This window comes from Diplotaxodon limnothrissa, linkage group LG1 (assembly GCF_057381915.1).
Source record: "Diplotaxodon limnothrissa isolate DT_005_m linkage group LG1, D_limnothrissa_male_GT1.1, whole genome shotgun sequence".
Classification (NCBI taxonomy): Eukaryota; Metazoa; Chordata; class Actinopteri; order Cichliformes; family Cichlidae; genus Diplotaxodon; species Diplotaxodon limnothrissa.
In genome coordinates, this window is record NC_140596.1 from 22,432,636 (window position 1) to 22,456,551 (window position 23,916).

The 23,916-nt window shown below is 39.2% G+C and overlaps 1 protein-coding gene across 1 annotated transcript in view; it reads right to left on the reverse strand.

Annotated features, from left to right (window-relative positions):
• plekha7b (pleckstrin homology domain containing A7b) overlaps nucleotides 1-23,916 on the reverse strand; it is a 73,301-nt gene that overhangs the window by 20,057 nt on the left and 29,328 nt on the right. Inside the window, exons 4-11 of the mRNA XM_085354419.1 lie at nucleotides 16,563-16,646; nucleotides 11,165-11,276; nucleotides 10,109-10,213; nucleotides 9,635-9,707; nucleotides 9,112-9,212; nucleotides 2,857-3,035; nucleotides 1,005-1,433; nucleotides 232-763 (exon numbers count right to left, since the gene is read on the reverse strand). Coding sequence (XP_085210545.1) covers nucleotides 232-763; nucleotides 1,005-1,433; nucleotides 2,857-3,035; nucleotides 9,112-9,212; nucleotides 9,635-9,707; nucleotides 10,109-10,213; nucleotides 11,165-11,276; nucleotides 16,563-16,646 — 1,615 coding nt within the window. The remainder of the gene's footprint in view (nucleotides 1-231; nucleotides 764-1,004; nucleotides 1,434-2,856; nucleotides 3,036-9,111; nucleotides 9,213-9,634; nucleotides 9,708-10,108; nucleotides 10,214-11,164; nucleotides 11,277-16,562; nucleotides 16,647-23,916) is intronic.

The window sequence follows — 23,916 nt, forward strand, 5'->3', positions numbered from 1 at the left end:
TTTATCATCATGTAAATCAAAGTAAAAACAGGTATTTGCAGGTTTATTTAATAAAATGGATATTAAATTATTACTGTTCACTGAATGCAACATTTCTCTGTGCACAGTTCTCTGTTTTATCCCATTGAGTATTTTAGAACTAGAGTATTAAGAACTGCAATTAATACTCTAAATGTACAAATCTAACTGAAAGAAAGGCAAACTAAGCGCCTCCTTAACTAGGTGTGCTACCTGAGAAAGATGGGCACAAAAATGCCCGGGTGAGCTTGATCTTGTGCTGTCCCCTGGTGCCAATTCATCCAAGGGCCTTACTGTGCGTCTGTCTGAAGGAGTGTGTGGTCTGCGTGGAGACAGGGGCTTGAAGGATGATGGTGGGACTTCACATGGTGATGGAGGAACAGAGATGGAGCGTGGCATTTCTACAGTCACTCTGAAAGATGAGGAGTCTGTGAAGTTGGGGCCGGTGTAAATAGGAGCGGTGGGGCTGCCGTGACGAAACTGCTGCCGTTGCTGCCACTCATACAGCTGCCACACCATTCCCTCCTTGGTGGCCATTCGCTCGTCAGTGGACATACGGAAGTGGCTGAGCCGGTCATGGGCGTACTTGTAGTCACTGGGCAGATTGCATGTTGCTGGAGGAGAGCTGCTGCCACAGGGTAGACGGGGAGACTTTGGCAATGACTGATAGGTGACATCTGCTGCACTTGATTTGGGCTTTAAGGGAGGAGTCCATCGAGGGAGGTTGAACTCAGCAGAGGGAGCACTATGAAAGAAAGAAGAACAAGGAAATCTTTTAGCTGTGTTTTTTTAATCTATTATAGAGCCATAATGCTTTAAATAAGATAAAATGAAATTCAATAGAAAGATTAAAGCAATCTAATAAGTGAATCCTCATAAAAGCCACTAGAGGGAGGCATAGACTCAAAGTTTCTTTGTCATTAGTCATGCTGCTGTTATAGAGAAATGTTAGTTGAGTCAAACTGATTGTGTGAAGTCAGACTGACCTCTTCGGGGGGTCTCCTTTTTGAACTTTGACCCAGTGCTCCACCTGAGCCAACGTGTTCTTCCTCTGAACATGCTTCTCAGTGTCTGCCCGTGTAACGAAACCCCTCTGATAGACAAGATTTCCATTTTGTTCTGGTGGCAGAGCCACTTGGATTACAGTCTTTTGTCCATTCTTATGGGCAGCATCATTAACAGCGTCTGGAGACAGTCTCTCTACTCTCTTCTGTGGGGCTGTCTGACTGGGTTTCCCCTGGATCTCTAATCCATACCTCACCTCGTCTCCGTGAGCCAGTCTGATACCATTGCTCTGAGCTTCCCCTCTGTCTGTCCTGTGAGCACTTTCTGGCTGAGATGAGCTCTGGTTAGTGTGGACATGGTTGGTCTGTGGGACTGCCTGTTGTGCAGCTTTCTCTGGCTTCTCCACCTCTCTGTGAAGACATGACATAGGATTGATATGATATTTAAACCAATGTCAAACCTGCCAGTAAAAATGTAAAGAGTTTCACTGACGTCAGATGATTTTCACCCACACGATGAATTAATATCACTTAGTGGTAATTTCCAAGAGAATTCATATGGTTAAAAAAATTATAGCCAGCTGGTCATTTTTACCCTGTCAAAAATGCCATTTTTATTCATATCCCCCGAGTTGTCAGTGATGCAGGGAGATTATGCCTTTACTGGAAAAGACTCTGTGTCGAAGGAATGAGTAGACCGGAGAAGTTCCCAGTCCCTTTTTTTTCTTTAGGAAGTTTTCACTAATTTTAGAGGCTGTTTAAGGTCCCCTCATGACACTTTTTTAATGATACACATCGGGAGAAATAAAAGAAGGGTACTTCAGTTTTCCATGTAATGTTGTACTTCAAAATATTCTGATGGAAAATAATATGTTTTATCAAGTATATTATGTAAGGTAAATTATACCTGACATTACTGTTACAGGATTATGAGATTACACAGTATTAATCAGTGGCTAGAGAACACAATGGGAACTCTAATCAACCTTAAGTGGTCCTAAAGGTAATTTCCAAATCCATTTGCAGAGACACAAATCCAGAGCACGGGGAGCTATTCATTAAATATCCAACTGCACATTTTCAAAGGAGCTAAATTGGAAACCCCAGAGCACCGGAGTAATATCACTCACTTTATCTTCATCAAATACTTTAGTTTAGAGCACCACCTTTTTAATGCATTGCAACCTAATGCTCCATACTTTAAAACATGTATCCTTATTCCCGAACATTGGATTTTCTTGGTGTGTTATTTACAGTTTCACAAACTTCATACAGTTGATGGACACTAATGTCTAAAGGGTATTTCACATAACTTGTATTTCATTTCAAAGAACACAACAATGGGATTTTGAGCACTTTCCAAAATATTATTAAAAAATTAGGTAGTGATGTACATTGGTCTCTAGATGGCAACATTGCACAGATCATTTAAGCTATGCAGTACAGCCTGCTAATGTAAGATAACTCTGTATACAGCGAGTATCTGGCTATATATTTTAGAGCATTTCTGCCCTCCATTAAATATTTGAGAAAGTCTACTTTGCAGACACAGCTGGACTCACAGCTGCAGAATACTGAAGTTACAATGCAGCCCATTACGGAAAACATAATTTTATTAGTGAATCATATAGATACTAAAGAATCTGACCTTCAGGACTGCAGTATAACAGTGCTGTTGAGTCCTTAAAGCATGATGCACTAGCAAAGGTTCTAGTTGTTTTTGATCGGGACATCCAGGGTCCCTTTTTTAATCTAATCTCAATAGATATCCAGTTCTTCTGTGCAAACTTGCACTAGAACCCCAACCAACTGAACCCAGTAGAGTGAGACCAACCTCTTTATCATGTGACTCTGCTGCATCAGCGCAGCCTGGTTCATGGCCCGGATCCAGCCATTCATGTCCTCCTGTGTGTCCGCACTGAAGAAATATGTCCGCATCCCGCAGTGTTCTGCCTGTGAGCCAATCACAGAGTTCTTATTGTAAATGTAGGAGCGCATTCCAGTATGGCTCGCCTATCAAAGAGAGAGAGAGATGGGGAATAGACGTGAGAGCGTCTTACTAAAGGCAGGAAAAAGCTGCCAGACAGGCCGATAAGTGCTTTATTGTTCAATGATCGCTGCCAACTCACTGAAGTTTACAGCAACAATATACAGAAAAAGAATGGAAGGGAAAAAAAGTGCTGCAGCAGAAAATATGTTGCTGTTGTTTCTGGCAACACAAAAAGCAAAACATAAAGGTTACACCTTCCCGTCTTTAAGAGAAATTCTTCTAGAAATACACAAATTATATACCAGCTGCAGCGAACAACCAAACAGGAACAAAGAGAACAGAATTACGGACTCCTTTAGACACAAGCACACACATAACCGCATATAAAAAACCACTCAAGGGGTGAGCAGCTGTTTGTAGTTTCACAGGTGTTTTTTACCTACTACTGTTTACATACTTTTCCTTACCTTTTACAATATATTATAGTAAGAGGTAAGTGAAATGTTAAATCTTCAATTACTCAACAGAAATTAAAACTATATTTACTCTTACTCTATAGAGGTTTCCAGAATGAATGTTTTTGAGGAATTTATTGGCTATTTCACATGAACTGTAAGAGCATGACCTTCAACGAGTCCAATACAACACACTTGATAATGAGAAACAAAATAAATATAAAAACTTAATGCAATTATACATATCCTTATTCATCATATTAACAGAAAAGCAGAAGGCCACCTGTAATAAAAAAAAGTAGTTTATTGAGTTCAGGCTGACTTTATTAATAAGAGAAGTCTCTATTTTCATTGATCTGTTCAGAAAGATCTTTACTATGTAGCACTCATAATTTAAAATGATTATTATTCATTAATAATTATAATGATTATCACTCAATAATCTACTAAAAACTCAACATGTTAGAGGCCAAACACGGCAAAGCAAACTCAACAAGACCTGCTTCCAAAAAGAGGGAGAGAATTGTGTTGGGTTAATTTCATAGCTTGTATTAAAAAATAAACACACGTACAGGAGATGGCAAACTGCTAATGACGACATACATTCCATGAAATGCAAAGAAAAATGGCTGACACCTCGCCATTCTCCCTCTCCCGCGATGATGGAAATGTGATGAGTAATAAGCAGCCTGACAAGACAAATATCAGAGCCTCAGAGCATTTACGTTACATTTTCAAAGTGATGAAATGGTAAAATGAGCATCAACATTTGCCAATTGATCTCATTTATAAAGTTAGTAATTGGTGAACCTGCTAAATATATGGGAGTTTAACTTGGATTATAAACAAACATCTGAGGGTAAAGTGCTGACTCTTGTGCTACTGGTGGATTAAGTTTTAAAGAGTTATCAGTTCTGCGCTAAATATCTAACATTCATGTCCAGGAAGAATGCTTATACTGTAATAGATGTTTTAAATGTGGTGCATGTAAAAGAAAAGCACTCGATTAATGTTTCCCACTCAAAAGATTTGTCTAATCTAGCAATGATTGCTCTGGCATTGTCCATAAATGATTTGTCATTCGTTTCCATGATGAGGCTTAAATGCACATTTAGAAATGTGCATTCAGCAGCTAGACGCAAACAAATGGAGGTGAAGATGGTGCGCTACTGGTGAGGCTATAGTGAAATCAAATACCTATTCATGTAACACAGGAAGCCTGTGTGATTCAGGACGGCCGCCCACAGAGAACAGTACTCACTCCGCCCACGCAAACACACCGGGTCACAATGGAAGGCAATTGACCAACAGGGAATGAGAGAAACACAGTGAGGTGAGCAAAAACAGGAGAACAGAAAATAACAGAAAGTCACAGCTGATCAGTGCTGATTCAAACAGAGAGAACAGAAATGGCTCCAGCTGGAGTCCCTCGTCATCACAAAAGCAAGAATGAGTAATAATGGGAGCATCGTAAGTGCTTTGACACACGACTGTGGAATCAAAGCACAAAGCATTACAGCACCAAAGTCCTTACACAACATCTTAAGTTTTATAAATCCAACCGCTCATTTAGCTGATTTTCAGTAGAATTTGAACACTTTATTCGCCTCATCTTCAAATCATTTTTAACCCAGGTAAAAGATTAATCTAGAATTAACTCTACATGTCAGTAGATCTAAGAGAGAGACATATCATTCCTGGACACCAACAACAACTCAGCTGTTTTCATGCTTGCTTAGCAGTAACTGAAAATTTCCAAAGCACCTCAGATACACATAATGAAATCTCCTGCTCTTTAATGCATGATGGCACAGGGAGAGCTAAGGGTGGGGGGATGGGGGATCCCTTAAATACAAGGTATTAATGCAAAGCCAACGCTCATTTCTCCTAACTGTACATACACTCCCGCCCAACAGCGAATATGCTGAATGCATTATTAATATTCTAAGCAGCAATTACCATACAAATTTCAGTGCCCGTTGTATGAACTTTAAAACACAGTACATACATATCACATGAGCACAGACATTGTAATTCACACTGGCATGCTCTCACAATCAGATAATCTAAGAAAAAAAAGCCCAAAAGAGCTGAAAGGATTATAACAGAATACCCAGATGCTGCTGTGCTGCATCAACATTCAGGCACTATTATTCTTTGAGGGACTCTCTGTGCTTCCACAAAGAGGACCTAGATGATGTTAACACACAAGAAACATAATTTCTTGTGTCCTTCTTTTTTTCAAAATTTGCAAAAACGAAAGAAAACAAAAGAAAAAAAACCCCAAAATATTTGTTGCATGTAAGAAAAACGTCATGCACATATATTAAAGTAAAAGTGATACAATTAACACCAGTTTTAGCTATATTACCATTCAGATTTTGGTGACAGAAACATTTTCTTATGCTTCACACACTGTTTTGAATACTGAATACACCTAAACATATTTTTCTTCTCAGTTTATAATAGTGGATAAAATCTGATAAGAAATAGTTCTGCTGTACTTGATACATGGACAGTTGTACTGTAGCGGTTCGCTCTAATCACCGCTATTGAGTTTGTTCTAGAAAAGGTCAGAAACCAGGAGGTCAAAAATTCCATCACACTCTGCACAACTTGAGAAAGAACGAGTTATAGAATTATATAAAAAAAAGCTGAGTTAAGACCACCTCAGGTGCATGCAAAATACTTGTTTTGCAAAAACCTGAACATACATAATAATCAAGAGTGGAGCTGTTGTTTAGTTCCAGTGAAACTTTCTCCACTCTTGAGACTATATTAGTTCTTCATGTAATACAATGAAGTTGCAAAAGATACCATAAATAAAAAGTTTAAGTTCAGTTAAGTTTAGCTGCTGGTAAACTGCTGCTCCTGTGTTCTTTAGACATTTCTCACTATTCTAATCACTTGCATGCTGAATCTCTTCCACGGTTTTAAATGGTAAAAAAAAATGTTATTGCTGTGGGGCACAATAGGAGACAGTTGTGTTCTGGATGTCTCTTTTGTTGGGCTTGATCAGTACTAACTGTTCCATGGAAAGCTGTTGATTTATTTCTTAGTCATAACCAGACACCCGCCTCTGATGACCTCCTGATCTTACAAATCGGAACAGCCAATGGCAGCTCTATGAAATCCATACCTTTGGTAATCTTTAAATAGATTTTTATGGGTGAACTTTGAGAACTGTCTCACATCAACTCAGCAACTAATAAATGAAGTTACAGCTGTGGTCATGAATATCATGGGGAATTTTAAAGATGTCTTTGAACTGTTCTTTTTCCAGGGTGGAGAGATTGTACAGCATACATATTTAATGACTTAAAAAAAACAGAAATTGGGTGCACAGGTTTGAGTGTATTTTGGATTTTCTCCAATCCACAGAATCAAAGTATACATACAGAAGCACAGACATCCATATACCCCCTCTGTTTGGTTAAATGTCCCTTGGCAAGTTGGACCTCAATAAGACGTCTTGGCCATCACCAAGCTTCTGGCATAATTCTGGCTGGATATTTGATCACTCTTGTTGGCAGAATTGGTAGAGTTCACTTAAATTAATTGGTTTCCTGGCACAGACTTGGCCTTTAAGCATAGTCCAGAAATAGGATTGAGGCTCTTGGAAAGGTCATCATTCAAGCTTAATATTAGCCTGCTTTATCCATCCCCAAACCAGTTTTGATGTGTGTTTGGCATCACTGTCCTGTTGGAACACACAGATTTGACCACGTTTGAATCGTATACAGTAGTTGTGAATTTGAGGTGAAGTTGAAGAATTTGGTACTCCATCTTCATCATTATTTCATCCACTTTGTACAATGTGCGAGTACCACTGTCAGGAAAACATCCACAGAGCATGATGGTACCACCATGCTCGACAGATGGTACAGTATTCTTACATTTGAAAGCATCGCCATTAACTCTAAACATACTAACGTCATTGTGGCCAGATAAATCCACCTTTGTCTCGTCTGACCATAACACGTTTCTCCAGAAGACTGAAGAAAGACATCTTCAAATTTCAATTGAGTTTGCAGCTGTCAGTTTTGGAGCAGGGGCTTCTTGCTTGGTCACAACCCCTCCCAGTAAAACTTCCCTTGCTGTGGACACTGGTGCTCCAGCATCTTCCAGTTCATAGCAGACTGGAGCCTTGGTGGTTCCTCGGTTGTTCCTGAACATTTTAACCAATTTCCTCTCATCTTAGGGTTAGACACTTTGGGTCTTCTTCCACAATTTGGCAAAGTGCTGACAAATCTGAATGATTCCTAATACAGTTGTTTGAACTGATAATCTTTAAATCTACAGTTGTTTAGAAATCGCTCCAAGAGGCCTTCTCAATTTGTGTAAATCTACTCTAATTCTCCTTCTTAGCTCTTCAATGGGTTCCTTGGACTTTCCTATTGCTCTGAGTATTGGTTAATTCAATGATTGGTGTAAAAAATCCTTGTATGCCTGCAAAGAGAAACTACCTGTTGTATTCAATCATGATCACTAACAAGAAGTTGGCCTTGTCAACGCCGAAGATACTGGAGAGTCTTCAGTACAACTTTACAAAGATTTAAGTGAGTTCATCTATATACACTGCTCAAAAAAAAATAAAGGAACACTTTTTAATCAAAGTATAGCATCAAGTCAATTACACTTGTGGGCTATTGATCTGGTTTGTTAAGTAGCAGAGGAGTTTGTTAATCAATTTCAGCTACTTTGATGTTAATGAAATGAACAATAGGTGCAGTAGAAGGTTAACAGTGAGACAGTGACAATGAGAATTATCCGGTTTAGTGGTGGATCCATGGAAGGACACACAGACCTCTACAGGTTAGGCAACGGCACCCTGACTGCAATCAGGATGAGCTCAGACTGTCATGAGCTCAGTGGTGCCCCGGTCCATATCTGGGAGGAGATCCCCCAGGACACTATCCATGTCTTACTAGGAGCATGCTCCAACATTGTCAGGCATGCATATAGACACTCATACAAACTACTGAGCACCATTTTTAGGTGCTGCAATGGAATTCTGACAAAATGGTATAGCTGCCACATCATTTTCTGGGTGCCTTTAAATTCAGCCCTCTGTAGGTTGATCATTTTTATTTCCATCAAATGATATGCCATGTTTTCATTCCTAATGCATTAGCCAGTCCATATCAGTATAGATATTCAGCAGTACTTTTTTCCCATTGAGATGTGTTCCCTTAAATTTTTTTAACAGTGTCTTTGATCCTGTATGTATACCTCTGACCCTGTGCCAATTCGATAAAAAGAACAAAAAATAACACAGCATTCATGCTCATGATGAGTGTATTTAAACTTCTTTCCACAGTTGTATGATCTGACTATTTTTGATGCTCTGTTGTAAAGACACATTTTGGTAGATACTGAAGTATAGAAGTGTCATACCTAATCAAAACAATAACTCGATAAATAACAATAAACATATGGATATATGAAAATGAGATATGAAAATGAGATCTGGGCACCAGGCAGCACACAAACAGCCTTTCTGTGTTGCAGTGAGCAGAGTGAGGGGAAGGATTGTTAACAAATAACAGCGCAGCAATAAATAATCTCAGATGAAGTTTTGAAATCCGCACATAGACATGAAAACTTCTTTTAAAGATCTGACTCAGTGCCACTTCAGTGTTACCTTGAAAGCATATTTGCGGTTTATGTGGTCCTCAGGCTCAACTGGCGAAATGACATAACTGGGCAGAGGGATGCTGCCAAGTACTGTTTCCTCTCGGCTGTCTGTGAAATCAGAACACACACACACACACACACACACACAACATTGTTACTTGCATTCAGAACAACATCTAATTCTGCCAATATCTTTTACGATGTTTACAAATGACTGCAGATTTATGAATAGCAGGAAAATTAGCGAGGCATAACTCATGCAGGACTCAAGATGCTGCAAGGGCATGTGGCTGCATGTGGTATGATGGGGCATGTGGCTTATCTATTATTCAGTATTATTAATAAAGGAGAGAAGGTACATGCTATGGCAACGCAAGAGGAGATCTCAAGGTAATAAGGATGCAAAAGCTGGTGGAAAAAGCATGTCATATATCTAATTACAGGCTGTCATTAATCAAAAATGGCAGCAGAGGAGATCGCTAAAGGTTTGCATGTTAACCCTTCACCAAGTGCACTGTTCGTACGCTTACCTTTGTAGTAAAACAAGCAGTAGTCGGACAAAACAAACCACTTCCGTTTCCATAGTCGCATTCCAGAGCTGTCCTAGAAATGGATCGGGGGAAACGCAATACAAACAATATTTAGAAATCCTCCTGCAGGAATATATTTTAATTAAAAAGTGCAGTTTGGGAATAACCTGCTTTTTAATTAGGATTACTTTGGCAGAAAGCTGCAGCTGCTACATTTAATTCAGCACTGTAGTTTTATACTTCCAAGGATTGTGAGATTTAAAGGTTTTGTAAGGTCAATATGAGCTTTTAAGTTCTGCTAAGGGAAAGAGAAAGATCGCTTCCATACTGCACAGTTACACCTCTTACACAGTGAAGGATGGTAATCCTGTGGCTGATATTTCACTGCGTGACACATTTAAACATTTTCTCAGTCTTTAACACGTGCTCCTGTATAACACATCTGCCTGTCGGACTCACTCTGAATATCCTCACCTGTTTATAGAGCCAGCCTCTCACCACCACTGGGATATTGAGGTTTCTTTTAATAGCATGATCCCTTTTGCCAAAATTGTGTACTTTCCCCGTACCTCTGGAGCCCTGCAGGAGCCACAGAAAAACATAATCAGTAACAAAATAAAAATAAAACATGAGGCAATTTTAAATTAACATATATAAAGTCATTTTGCGTGATGCTAGCCTACACAGTACAGAGAAAACAAATGCATCATTTTGTTACTTAGAAAGGAAAAATCATTTTTCCTTTAAAATAATAAAATGGCCTTCTTTCCTGGAAGCTCCTTTTTTTAAACATCCTTAACGAGAAAGGGAAATACCAAAAGTATACTCCTGTGGACGCACGTGTTCACTTATAATAGAGTTTATTTTTAGACAAAGTCAGTCAGTCTCTCAGGTACATTTATACAGTAAATATGTGAGGCTGTTTGGCTGACGAGTTGCTTAAAAAGACAAAAATCAGGATTTGTGATCATTTTCTTTTTAAGACACTAAATAAAAAACATACATGGTAACAAAAAAATAACAAAATGAATGAGGTGCACTATTCAACTTAAATACATATAGCTTCTCTGACTGTAACTTAATAGTAGTCGACTCATTTGTTAACTGGGGAAATAAAATTTTGTTACACTTGTTAAATTTGGACTGTTAATTGTGGCTCACATAATCAATGTGATAATTGATCTCTGGACTATAACAGAAAATGGACTGGTTCTTATATAGCGCTTTAGCACTCAAAGCGTGTTATCCATTGTGTTTTATTCATCCATTCATATACACTTTTTACTATATCTAAGTACTTTCAGTCTGACATTCACACTTGGTATGCAGACTGGAGGAGCAAGGCATTAAACCGCCAACCTGTTCTACCTCCTGATATTATGACAAATTGAACAAATGTATTAAAATTTGTAACATCATAATTTACTAAAACTCAAAACAAAAGGTTATCTCGATCAGTAATACATTAACTGGTTCATGCTCTACAGTATATCTAAAGCCTTTGCTTCTCAGAGAACCACTGAGACTCACCTTTGACCCTGAGGAAGCATCGACTGCTGCTGAGGTCACAGCCTTGGAGGACTCTGTGACCATGTTGGCTGATCTCTGATTGGCCGCTGACTTGGACATACGGGATTCTATCCTACATTTGAGACGACAGCGTGGAAGAAAAACAGAATGCAAAAAAGGATGAAAAGCACTGGCAGTGTTGTTCCTTCTCAACTCCTCTGACAGGCTCCAAACATGCAATAAAACAGAGCGCAGTCCTTTGCTGAGCTTTCACATATAAAGGATATGACTATTTCCTGACACCAACGTGAGACCAGTCAGAGCCAATGGTTTTCCACTGGATGTGTTAACAGTGAGGAAAAACTCATGTAACACTTGGCCTGGCAGTCACCTCGTGGCACACACGCGCGCACGCACACACACACACACACGCGCACGCACACACACACACACACACACACACACACACACACACACACACACACAAAAGCCAAAACAAACTAAAAAGACAAAATCATAACAATGGCACATACGCACAGCTTACAAGGAATCTACTTCCCACCTCACACATGACATCATCATATTGAAAGGGAACGTGAAGAACTAACACAGTCACACATGCCAGAGACAAGCTGGTGTCAAATAACAAATAGCTTGCACCACACTTTAAGCTATTCAGACACTTTAAACAGCGTATTTTGGACTGCGGCCAACCATAGTGTGCAAGTACAAGTGTCTGTTGCTGAACAACAATACCAAATATTTGAGTCCAACAGCAAATTATCAAGAAAATAAAGAAGAAAATCTTGTATCACAGAGTTAAAGGCATGACAGAAAACAGGTTAAAGCTTATTCATAGGGGGCTGATTTGTGTGTGTGTGTGTGTGTGTGTGTGTGTGTGTGTGTGTGTGTGTGCATATCTATGTTAGGACAGAAAGACTAACATTTTTAAAGCAGAATTATTTTATTCATTAAAAACTCCAGGAGCCAAGTGAATAACTTACTGTTGGCACAAATTTCCCAAAGTCTCATTCTGAATTATTGTAATGATTTTTAAACAGAAGATCATCTTTCATACCCCAAGTGCCCCAAGCTCTTCCCTGCTGTGTCATTACCATATTCTCCATCCAGGAAACAACAATGTTTCCTCTCATACCTACTGCGGTCTAATTAGTTTTGACTGATTGCAAACAACCGAGGAGAGAAATCACGTCTAAGTACAGATTACAAATAGGGGCCAACGACATGGCATCTACAGCCATTTGTGTGAAGCTTCTGACATTTTTGTATACTGTATGCAACGCACCTCAAAGATAATAAAAAGAACAGAATTGAGATGCTTCTGAGATGTAAAACAATAAAGATTACATTCGGCAGCCTCAACATTAGTTCGCTTAGAGCCACCAACAGCAATGCAATGATACATTTCCTTACATGATGTTACATCATAGCTTTTCCAAGACTTGCATCAGATCTTCTTAACAGAGAACTCAGTTAATGTGAGAAGCGTTTTAACCTGAAGTACAGAACAATGTGATGGCATTATGGTTATGGACACTGTAATAACCAGTAAAGAAAAAATAAACTTCAATCATTTTTGGCCAAAAAGTACTGCATCTCAACTTCAATGGGCATTTCCCCACGGGGCTCAATAAAGTACAATAATGTACAAATTTACTGATGGTGAGAGTGACATGTTTAAAGGTGACCTACCTGTTTTCGCTTCAGATAATGAGGTCAGTGTGTGTTCAAGCATTCCTGATGATCCAAATGTTTTTGATTGCTTTAAACACTTAATTTAGGACTCTTCCTCTCTGTGACATCTGTATGATGCCAAACAAGTCATAAAAAAACATTCGTGTCCACTAAAAGAAAATAAATATTGGCTGATATATTCGAATATCAGATTTCTATGTGACCAAACATTGGTACTGGTTGGTATATCAGTCAGGTCCTTGAAGGAATAACTAATGAGTAGTCAGGTGACCTCTGTGCTATATATGTAACCTAGTAGTTTGTGCTTAGTCGAACCTAATTTACCAACAGGAACTAATGTGACCTGACAATGTCCTAACTCCCCCTGCATTGTTCAATAAATAGGTTATGAGCAGATCCTTGTGCTGATTTTCCCTTTGTGTGCCGCAATACACACAATCTAGAGAAAAGTAGGTAAGACTGAGGCATCTGTCAGAGACTAAAGCAAGAAAACATACAGGTAGAACAAGCGGGGGGGAAAAAGGAAAGTCAAACTGGAGCACAACTTACAGTAGTTCACTCCAAGCTTGGACTGCTGCCAGCAGTTTTACAGGATGTTTCTGTCTTATCAAGGGGACTCTGCTGTTTTATGTGAAGTTTTCATACTGTTTACCACCACTGTCATTGGAGCAGTTCCCCAGGAGATTTGTAGTGGCATGTGGATGAGAGGAGCAATATTTCACATAGTGTGGTGTCGAAGTAGGAATGTCTTCCTGCTTCTTCTGCTATGATGGAAATGGAGGTAGACTAGATGTTTTTTTTTTATCTTTTTAGACAGTGAGTGTACATGCGACTCAATGACTCGATCCTGGTAGAATAATCTAGACAAACTCTGACACTTCAGGCCAGTAAAGCAGAGTCTGATCAACCTTTCTGTGGAACCGGGCTTCATGAAGCTCCTTTTCCTGATCTGCCTGTCCTCAATATCTCCAGGGAATAAGTGAGTCAATTATTAATGGAAGAAACCCACTTCCTATTAAAGTATTATTACAAGCAGAATGAACCCCTAATGTCAACATACTAATGAACAAAAAAACCCAGCAACAACATTTAAGCATGCTGTGAAATGGAGAAATAAAATTTAGCTATCAGCAAGCAACGACCAAGGATAAAAAAGCATGTGGTAGAAGTAGATCCAGAGGAAAAGCAGAAAAGGCCTGAAAGAGCACTCACTCCTGTTTTACAAGTGGATGAGTTTACAGGCGGCTTGTGTTGCACACTGTTATAAAGTCTAAGACATGCAGCTTTTACCAGATATGAAGTGTCCAATGATGTTTCACTAAAATATTAAATTGTATCATCTTGCAGTCTTTTATTACTTCTAAATTGATGCACTGCTCATATGTTGCCTATTTGGAAACATAGTATAAAAGACAGAGTCTGTATAATTCTAAGGAAACTTGAAAGTAAATATTTGGTACACTGCCTAAACTGGCTCAGGCAAACTTTGCTCTTCTTTGGATGTTGAGTGCCTCATTCAACATGATCCACACTTCTTCAATAACGTTAAGGTCCACACTCTGGGGAGGCCAGTCTGTGACTGATAGTGTTCCATTGTGTGTTTGCCTATCTGCATACACACCGGCAGTGTGTTTAAAATCATTGTCATGCTGAGAAACAAATCTTTTGCCAATCAGATGCTTTCCAGACAGCACTGCATGTTGAGTCAAAATCTGATAATTCCCAACACCAAATGCAACCCCAAACTATGACAGAGCCTCCGCTCATGCCTCTTTTCAGACCTCATCCATACATACTGATAACGATTTGAAGGACTGGTGGAGTCATCTTTTCATCAGACCTGTTGCTACTGATTTTCAGAACAGTTCTTGTGTAATTTGGCATACATCAGCCTTTTCTCCCTATTTCCCTTCCTTAAGAATGGCTTCTTGACAGCTACCCTTCCACTGAGACCATTACCGATGGTGCTTCAGTGAACAGTAGATGGATCAGCGGAAGAGCCATATATATCTGATCTTTGCTCAGTTTTTTTGTTCTGTTCCTTAAGGACTTCTAATGGCTTCGGGAACTGCCCATCTGCTGTAGATAGTTTTGTAGGGCTGTCACTTTTTCTTCTGTCCTCTATTCGTCCAGTTTTCTCAGATTTTTGTAAGGACACACTCCACACTGTGCAGAAATATGACAAGTTTTTGGCTAATTTATCTTTAAGCACCTTGTTGGTGCAAAAAAACAACGTTATGCCTTCAAACTGTTGGACATTTTTCATAAATTCAACAAACACACAGAAAAAAAAGTGCAACAGCCTGAGAAAGACACCGTTTAAAGTTGTCATAACACTGATTCATCCTTTGAGTTAGTCATTCACAGGTCAGTGTTAAGTGACTAACCAACAAAACAAAAAACATTCCTCTGAAAAATGACAGGTAGAATGACAGTCTGGCTCCTTGCAAGTAAAATATAATTGAAATTACTTTTGTACGAGACTATCTTTACTATTATTTTCTACCTTTTACTGATTTTAGCTGTGGTGCTGCATCCATTTTGCTTTGAGTGCAATGTTTCCCTCAGCTCAGTTCAACACTTCACACAGACAGTGACTGGCATATGTATGAATTGTGTCAGTGTCTTTTATAGTAATAAAAATAATTACCGTACACTTAGTGTATATGCTATGACTGACTTTTCTTAACTTGTGTTTTCCCTTGCGTGGCATCTTTGTAATGTTGTTGTAGAGCAGACATAAAACAGGTGTTATTCTTACTTTTATGAGCTTAAAGAGATCAGAAGTGGCATTTTGTTACTGTTGAAAATATGCAAGTGAGGCATCCATAGCGTTAAAGCCCCTTTGATGGTATACAAATCCGTGTCTCAGCAGGACTGAACAAGGGATGATGGAGAGTTTTAAGAAGTGAATGACAGTGGAGGATGCATATGAATCACTTTAATCAGTTTTATATTGCTTTAACAGATGCTTGTGCCCCGCCATGGTGCTGTTATAGTGGAATATTTGGTATGCACGATCATCTTACACCAGACAGCTTAAATACAACCAGACACCTGCTGCCTTGAATTGTGTAGCTTTAATGCCTTGCTTGATTTACACAATGACATAAAAGGAAATAAATCCGACTATCGTGCCATGACAATATAGTAATGTTGCCGCCTAGTAAATCCCTCCTTTCAATCAACAGTTCTCAACAATTCAGTGAGCACACAGTCAGGAGCTTGCTTTTATGGTGTCAACGGCATTGAGAGAAACAGCCCAGGTGGGCCGGAATAACTCGCTGTTATAATACAGCCAGCGTTAGCATAACAGATTGATGAGTCAGATTCATGGCTCCTGACGTGATATGAATATGATCAAAGCGAGATGTGAGTGTTGTGTCATTGCCATAGATTCCATTATGGTGTTATAAATACCATGGTAATGGTGATGAATGCATTCAGTTTATTCAAATACAACAGTGCCCATCCTTTTGTGTTCTGACAAGGACTGCTGGTTATGTTGCTAATAAACAACAAACTGGAAATCAACCAATTTTAATCTTCTTGTTAGTGGAGAATAGACACTCGCACTCCCCTGCTGTGGCATGTTTCAAGGAGAGTAACACTAAAGACTCCCATCTCAGGTTCGTAAACTAACTTATATATTTAAGCGAGCGTCATATACATCATTCACTTAAAAAAAGGTAGGCCAGCTCACCTGTCTTGTAGTGTGTAATCTATGTTTTCAGGGGAAATCTGTCCAGTCACAGGATGCCGAAATGATGTAGCCTTCAGGTTGTGGCTGCAGGACAGAGGGAGAGACAACACCAAGAGAAATAAGAAAAGGAGTATCAAGTCATTAATCATATTCCTTCTGGATCAACTCCCTGCACACCTGTGTTTCTATACTCCTAGCTGTCTGTTGGATGAGGGTAAAAATATCACATAAAGTTCATAAGCTTACAGTGATGATTCAGTCAACAGCAAAAAAAAGAATCTTCAGTAGCCCTGCAGCCAGCCAAGGCTCATATAGCTTTACACAGAGTGTAGGGCTCAGCATTCTCCGTAAGCCAGCCCACCAAGCTTTATTGATTTCAATTAGATGGGCCATTCATTGCTTTAACTAGAGCATAAACACATGTTACTGTCACATGAAAGAATAGCAAACAGCAGCTACTGGTGACGAGAGGGCTGAAAAGCATGACACGACAAGTTTCTATTTGTTGTCTGTTGTATAATTACACGTGACTAAACAATGATGGTAATAATCACTTTTTACACCAAAATAAAAATATTTTTCAAATCCTCCGTGAATACAAACTCAACAAACTGTGTCAAACTAAGCCTAAACAAATATAATGCCACGCTGCAGGCCCTGAAACCTGTTTCCAGCAGGTTTACTCAATGGATGATTTCATTCTTACAAGCTTTAAAGTCTGATTGCCCATCCTTATAAACTAATAATTGGGGTATTTTTAGTTTCACTCATTCACTGGATTTATCTAAAGTACCTCACTTGTTGCCTATCCAGGACAGGTTGCCACTGCTCATTATCATTATCGCTCTTTTCCGTTGAACTTTTTCCTTATTTTTTTTAACAATTTTATGTTGGAATATTACAAAAAAAATGTCGGTGAGCAATTTGCATTGCATTTGATATATTGCTATCATAGATGCAATTTCAGGTTTGAAGTCTCGACTCTGGCAACTTAAAGAAATGGTTTCATTCAAGCAAAAGACAAAAAGGCTGGGAGCAATGATGGGTTAAACAAACAAATAATCCTTTTACGTTGATACTCTTTACTAGTGATTTATTAAATTCTTCTCTCACTGTCTCTCTTTTGTTTCCTTTAATCGTCACTGTCATCGTTAACAGCACTGAAGCTGAAAAATACTGTGCGCTCACAGGGTAAATACTGCTATGCAGAAGCTAAACACTTTCATAAGCACTCACACAGGCACGGATAAACACATTGCTGAGATAAAAAAATGTTTACACTATGTTCACTTAAAGTGTGCCAGTAGAAAATAAATGATTATAGTGCAGTGGGAGGTGGGGAGGGGGGTGAATGCTCTGAAGGAAAGCTGCTAAGTTTCAGCACCATACAGACGCAGAATGATAGAAACAGAAAGTGGTTCTTCACTGCATCACCATGCAGCAAAGGGAGGAGGAAACAAACAGAGCAGGCTGGAAAGATTTATGAGTCGACATTTCAGCAAAGTTCACAGGAAAAAAAATCCAATTCTGCAGATGTAAAAACATGACTTCAAGTATAAACGGTATATAAAATGCATGTTTACGATCACGTGTATCCTGCATTGAATTCAGCATTTAAATATCCATAGATAAACAAAAACTTGCACACCCATGCATTCGCACACGCAGAGATTTGACCACTCATAATTTGCTGAGCTGAACTGGGCACATACAGGCAGCAGCACTGCACCAGGCTCCCCTGTTAATTAGGAATCTGCATTCTTTGAGGCTTTTGTTTTAGCCGCATTACTTCTGAACTATTTGTCACGGAATTTGAAGCATCCCCAGCTAATGTACCAACAATGCAGCACACTGGGCCCATTTGTTTGGAGAAAATTTGCTTCCTTGAAAGCTTGTGACGATGCTTAGGCAGGAATAAACGTCCTGTATGTGAGCTACCGAACAGCCATCTAAATTATGTAGTGGGGAAGCACCGAAGGTTTCATTTAGTTGCACGATTTGTTTAAAAGAGTTTTGTAAGTCAACACAAAGAGCAAAACAAAACTTTAAAAAGATGACAGTGTTTTCAGTCATCCTGCAGTTGTTTCTGTCTCCTATGAAGTCAAATGTTGCAATACAGCAGTGAGGGACGCATCATCTGATAACTATGCAGTATATATTATCCTGACAGGAGTTCAAGGCTTGCATATTTCAGCATTCAAAACCATCGGGTCAAGAGTTTTACCAGATAAAGCAAAGAATGATTGATGTTTCTCCTTGCAGTGAACTTCAAGAAGGCATGTCTCATTGTGTCAGTTTAAGCTGAGCCACAAAAAAGGGGGCTGTAAGTAAAAATACTGGTTTAGTTTGCCCAAATGCAAACACCCTTACACCATCAAATGGAGCTTTTTATATGAACTGAAATGAGTTTGATATACAGTTGCCAAACTCTGAACACCAAATGACAGTCTGGTTTTTTTTCATGAGAACCAAAAACCTTCCCTGAGAAATTTGTGCAGAAACAGCAGCACTGCAACTCAGTTCCTATGAGCATGCTCTGTCTCTCTTTGCTGCAACAACTGGATTCAGCCCTGGCACGCTATGCAATATTTTGCAGCAAAACAAGACGCTCAGCCTAATCCCTGTCCAATACATGGGTTAGGTCCAGACAGAAGGGTACCAAGGGCAAGGCGCTGTGGACGGAGCACCTAATACTCTCTCACACCAACAGAAACACCTTGAGGTTTCTAACTACTCTGGTTTTTCTGTAAGAAATTAATCACACTACGAGAATACAATGAAAACTCCTTGTACAATCTTTATAGAACTTTTTCAGGAACAACAAACTCCAGTGGGAAAAAGCAAACTGTTCCCACTATGAGAACATATCTCTCTACCACTATATACTGCTATGTAATACACATAATGGCAACAGTCTGACCTGTTTTGAGATCATGCATCATCATGACGCCGCTGGACTCGCCGTGGTGGCAGGTTATCCTCTCGGCACTGTGTCAGGTGGAAGATGCAGAGGGTCTTTCATAGAGGCTGACATCCACAAAGAGCAGAGTAAAGTGGAGCCAGCAGGATATAGGCTGAAGGGGGAGCTCTCCATCTCCACTTTGTCCTGCTTAAGCGTGCTATCTGAGTTTCAGCCCACACTTACTGAGTGGATGGTAGAGAGCTATCTCCCTCCCATCAGGGGAATGCCTCAGTTACTTATCAGATTTTCCTCCCTTTCCATTTTCTCTTCGCTCCTCTCTCTGTTTCTCTTTCCCTATTTCCTGGAATTGAGCTTTCTGCTTCCATAAATCTCTTTCAGGGAAATATATGCAGCAGCCCTATACCTATGGCTGCTATTAAACTGAGAATAATTTATCTTTGACATCAATTCAGTCTTTTTGTTTTGTTTTGGACATGGCAGAGTTTTTGCCAGTTTCATGATGTTGCCGCCTAATCATTTCTTAAATGCATTATTCATTTATTTTAGTAAATCATTGTCAGGTTCATACATTACTGATATGCCCTAAGTAACAACACTGCAAGTAGAGACACCAAAATAACTTGACAGCAATTTTCTCACAGATCACAAGCTTTGATTGGCCAGGTTATTCCTGTTCTTTCATACTAATGGTTTCTTCCATTTCCAAGTTCAAGAACTGGAAAGGAAAATGTAAATAAAAACAGAAACCAGCAATATACAAGTCTCATCAACCCATATTTAATTCAAAACACAAGCTAAAAGAAACCCAAATGTTTAAACTGCACCATGTCTTCTAAAGCCTGTATATACCTTTTAGCATTGATGGTGGCTTTCCAGATGTGCATGCTGCCAATCTCAGAGGCACCAGTGAACCCCTTTACCATCAGAGATGCAGGCTTTTAAACTGAGCGCTGATACCAAACCTGATGGTTCCTTCTCTTTAGTGCAGAGGAAACAGTGTTAGTTGAAAAATGTTCCTTCAGCTTTTACAGCCTTCTTTACATGTGTGGTTGCTTATAATAAAATTTCTCAGTTCGAACATATGAGATGTTTCCTGTTCTATTGTGAATAAAATCTAGGTTTATGAGATTTACACATGATTGCATTATTGTTTTATTTACACTTTTTCAGAACCGTTGTTTACACATTTAAAGTTCATATAATAAACTGTACGCCGTGAAGTCAGCTAAACATGCTCACAGCCACCACGGCAACAACATCAGTTTTGGAAAACATCTGTTGTGCAGTCAGTGAACTGCTTTAAGCTGGGACTGTTAAAATAACTATGATGACAAAAAACACAAGAAAAACTAGAGTGTTTAAACTGGGGTTAAACCTCAGAGTGTCTCCTTTTGATGCTGGTTTAACAGCAGTATTGATCTATGCTAAGAGGGAATTAAAAAGTAATCCAGTAACCCAAGTGGTACCAACATACTGTAGGCCTATGGAATATATTAAATCCAACAGACAACCAAGGATTGTTGAAGTTAGTAAAAATGTCATGTTTCGGCTGTGTGCAGGCAGGAGAAGGACCCAAACGCAAAACTCACCACGCAGGAATTAAACTCAAAAAGCTGCTTTATTGCAGAATGGCACAAAAAATATAACAAAACTAAACTGGGACATGTATAAACTGACACACAGGGAAACACAGCCATGAGGGAGACTACAACACTGACAAAGAGAAACACAGGGCTTAAATATACTGAGGGATAACGAGGGAATGAGACACAGAAGGAGAGCACAGCTGGGAGTAATCAGGCTGGACGAGACAAGGGAAGCAAAACTAGAAACACTGACATGAGACACTGACCTTCAAAGTAAAACAGGAAACACACTGACTGAACTCTAGACATGTAAACTTAACAGCAACTGGAGAGACAGAACATAGGAACCTGAAACATGGTACAGAAAGCCATAGTAGACGCAACATGGAACACAGGGAAGCCATATTACAAAACCTAAGAAATAAACCTATGATAACCATAACTGAAACCTAAAGAAACAACAAACACAGTACAACAAAGGACTCAAAACATAAACCATAATATAAAAAAAACACAAGAACTCAAAAAGCTGGGTCAGAAAGACCCAGAACCGTGACAAAAAAAGACTTCAGTTTGCTTTTCAGTGAAGCAATGAGAAAGTGTATACATGATGGAACTAACTCATTAATTATAAATGAATTGTAAGACAGACTGGTTTGATACATTTTGAAAAGTCATATTTTTTCCCAGATCCATTTGGAATCAACAGAACAACAAATCCAAGAGTTATCTGGCAAATTTGAGTGGCAGATGTATATTATTCTATAAATATTCAAATACCAAGTGGCATTAAAAAAATGTGCCAAACTATAAGTTAGAATTGGGTGACTTGTGAACATGTTTGGTTTGGGGTGGGGTTTTTTGCCCAGTTGACAGATAGACTTCCTAATCCCATACTTTTAGATACTTTTACATACTATACTGTATCTATACAATATACTGAAAATGTGATGGTATTTATTTATTTATTTGTTTTTAGTATGGTGGGTACCACGGCTTCAGTTCCTGCAGAACCGATGGGGGCAACAGCCACAGGAAAAAGTACACAATGAAGACTAGTGCAGCTGCCACAACTTGTTGATAAAAAATAAAAAGTACTTTGGGTATGAAGGTTTGATGGTGATGCACAGATATAGTGATGACCAACACTGAAGGTGTGAGCACTCAGAGCAGTATTCCCTGAACAATAGGTGATGCTGCTTAGACAAAATTGATGAGATATTATTTTTGATGTGTGGTGCCGCTTGCAAGGGCGAGAACAGAAAGTATAAAGGGCCTGTTATACTTGTAGTAACTTTTGTAGTCTACTTGGCAACCATCCTAACATCTCATTCTGTGTCCAGTCAACAAAATATGTATAATGTAATATTTTTTATATTTTACAGTAACTGCTGGCAATTACAAAACAACTTTGTAATAAAAGTTTATGTTTCCGTTGCAATACCAAATAGCACCACAAGGGAGTGCCTCCATGATTTTGTTGGTAAGCTACATTAGATAGATGCCCACAGAAACTCACCAGTGATTCTCATCCTTATAGCGAAGGTGGAGTGCAGTGGAGAACTACGTGGGCCTTGTATAGTTGACTTTGAGTACCGTAGGACAAACATAGTATCAGCCTAATTTTTCTGTCTTACACAACTCTGAAACACTGGAAGTCTTGTGGTTGTTAAGGCGTCCACTGAGTCAAGAAGATGCACTGACAGCAACAGCAGCTGCACAGAAATCTGTCTCTTGAACCAGTGTGCTTACATAAATCATCTGCTGCATTTGACCTCTGAGAGAAATAAAAACTACAAATCAATGTTGTGAAATGAATCACAAGATAACAGCAATCATTTAATTGAGCTGGGCTGCTGATTTAATTTCCAGACCAGTGCAATTAGCGGTAATGAATGTACAGTATCATGTTAGTGTGCAGATGATAGGCTTCAAAAGAATGAGATAAAAGCAAATCAAAGATGTGCTGGAGATATGCACACATGACAAGCCAAATGAGGTGCCACAAGCTGTTAACGAAGTCTGTAATAATACTCATGTCTATGCGTGTAATACCCCACCCATGCAACGAGAGCGTGTTACAGAGTGCGACGGGACATTACATCATAAGGGAGATATCGTGGACCTCCAGAAAACACCCCATAGCATAGGAGGCAAAAATAATTAAGCCTTAATAATAGTGGTTTGTGCACAGGGAGCCATTAAGGAGATAAGCATTCAGCAGCAGGATTTCTGAATGTTGACTGAGCGTTATCAGTTTCATAGAAGAGGACTGCAGCAGCCTCGCTCAGCATCATTTCCCTGACATTTGTGGAAGAATTATCTGGGCAGTCTCTCCCAAAAAGCTATCGGGAGATTCAACTGCAGTTCAGTATGGAAATGAGGGATACGAGCTTCACACTGAATAACTGGATTTTCCCCATCACTGCACTCATTCATCATCAACTACATTGTTTTCAACAGCAGCAACACCAAGCTGAACTGGTAGCATGACACAATGATTGCAGCTGAAGGACAGCTGTGTCTCTAAGATGGAATAAATGAAATAGGAAAATCTTGGTCCAAGCTTTACTTAATGGAGCACAGTCATCCAGAAAAGAAAAAAAAACACTATTCAAGTAGCACTGGACAAAGACAGGCTCAAACGGGCCCAATGTGGCTCAAAAACAGGTGCACAGACTTGCCAGTGTCTGAACATCAGTCAAACAAAAGGGTTGGCAGTAAATGAAAGAAGTGTTGTCTTATTAACATTCAAAGCATGTGCAGTTCTGACGCAGCACATTTCATTGGAGTCACAATTGTCCTTTGGTCATGCTGTTGCAAAACAAGTCTGGCAACAGCTAAT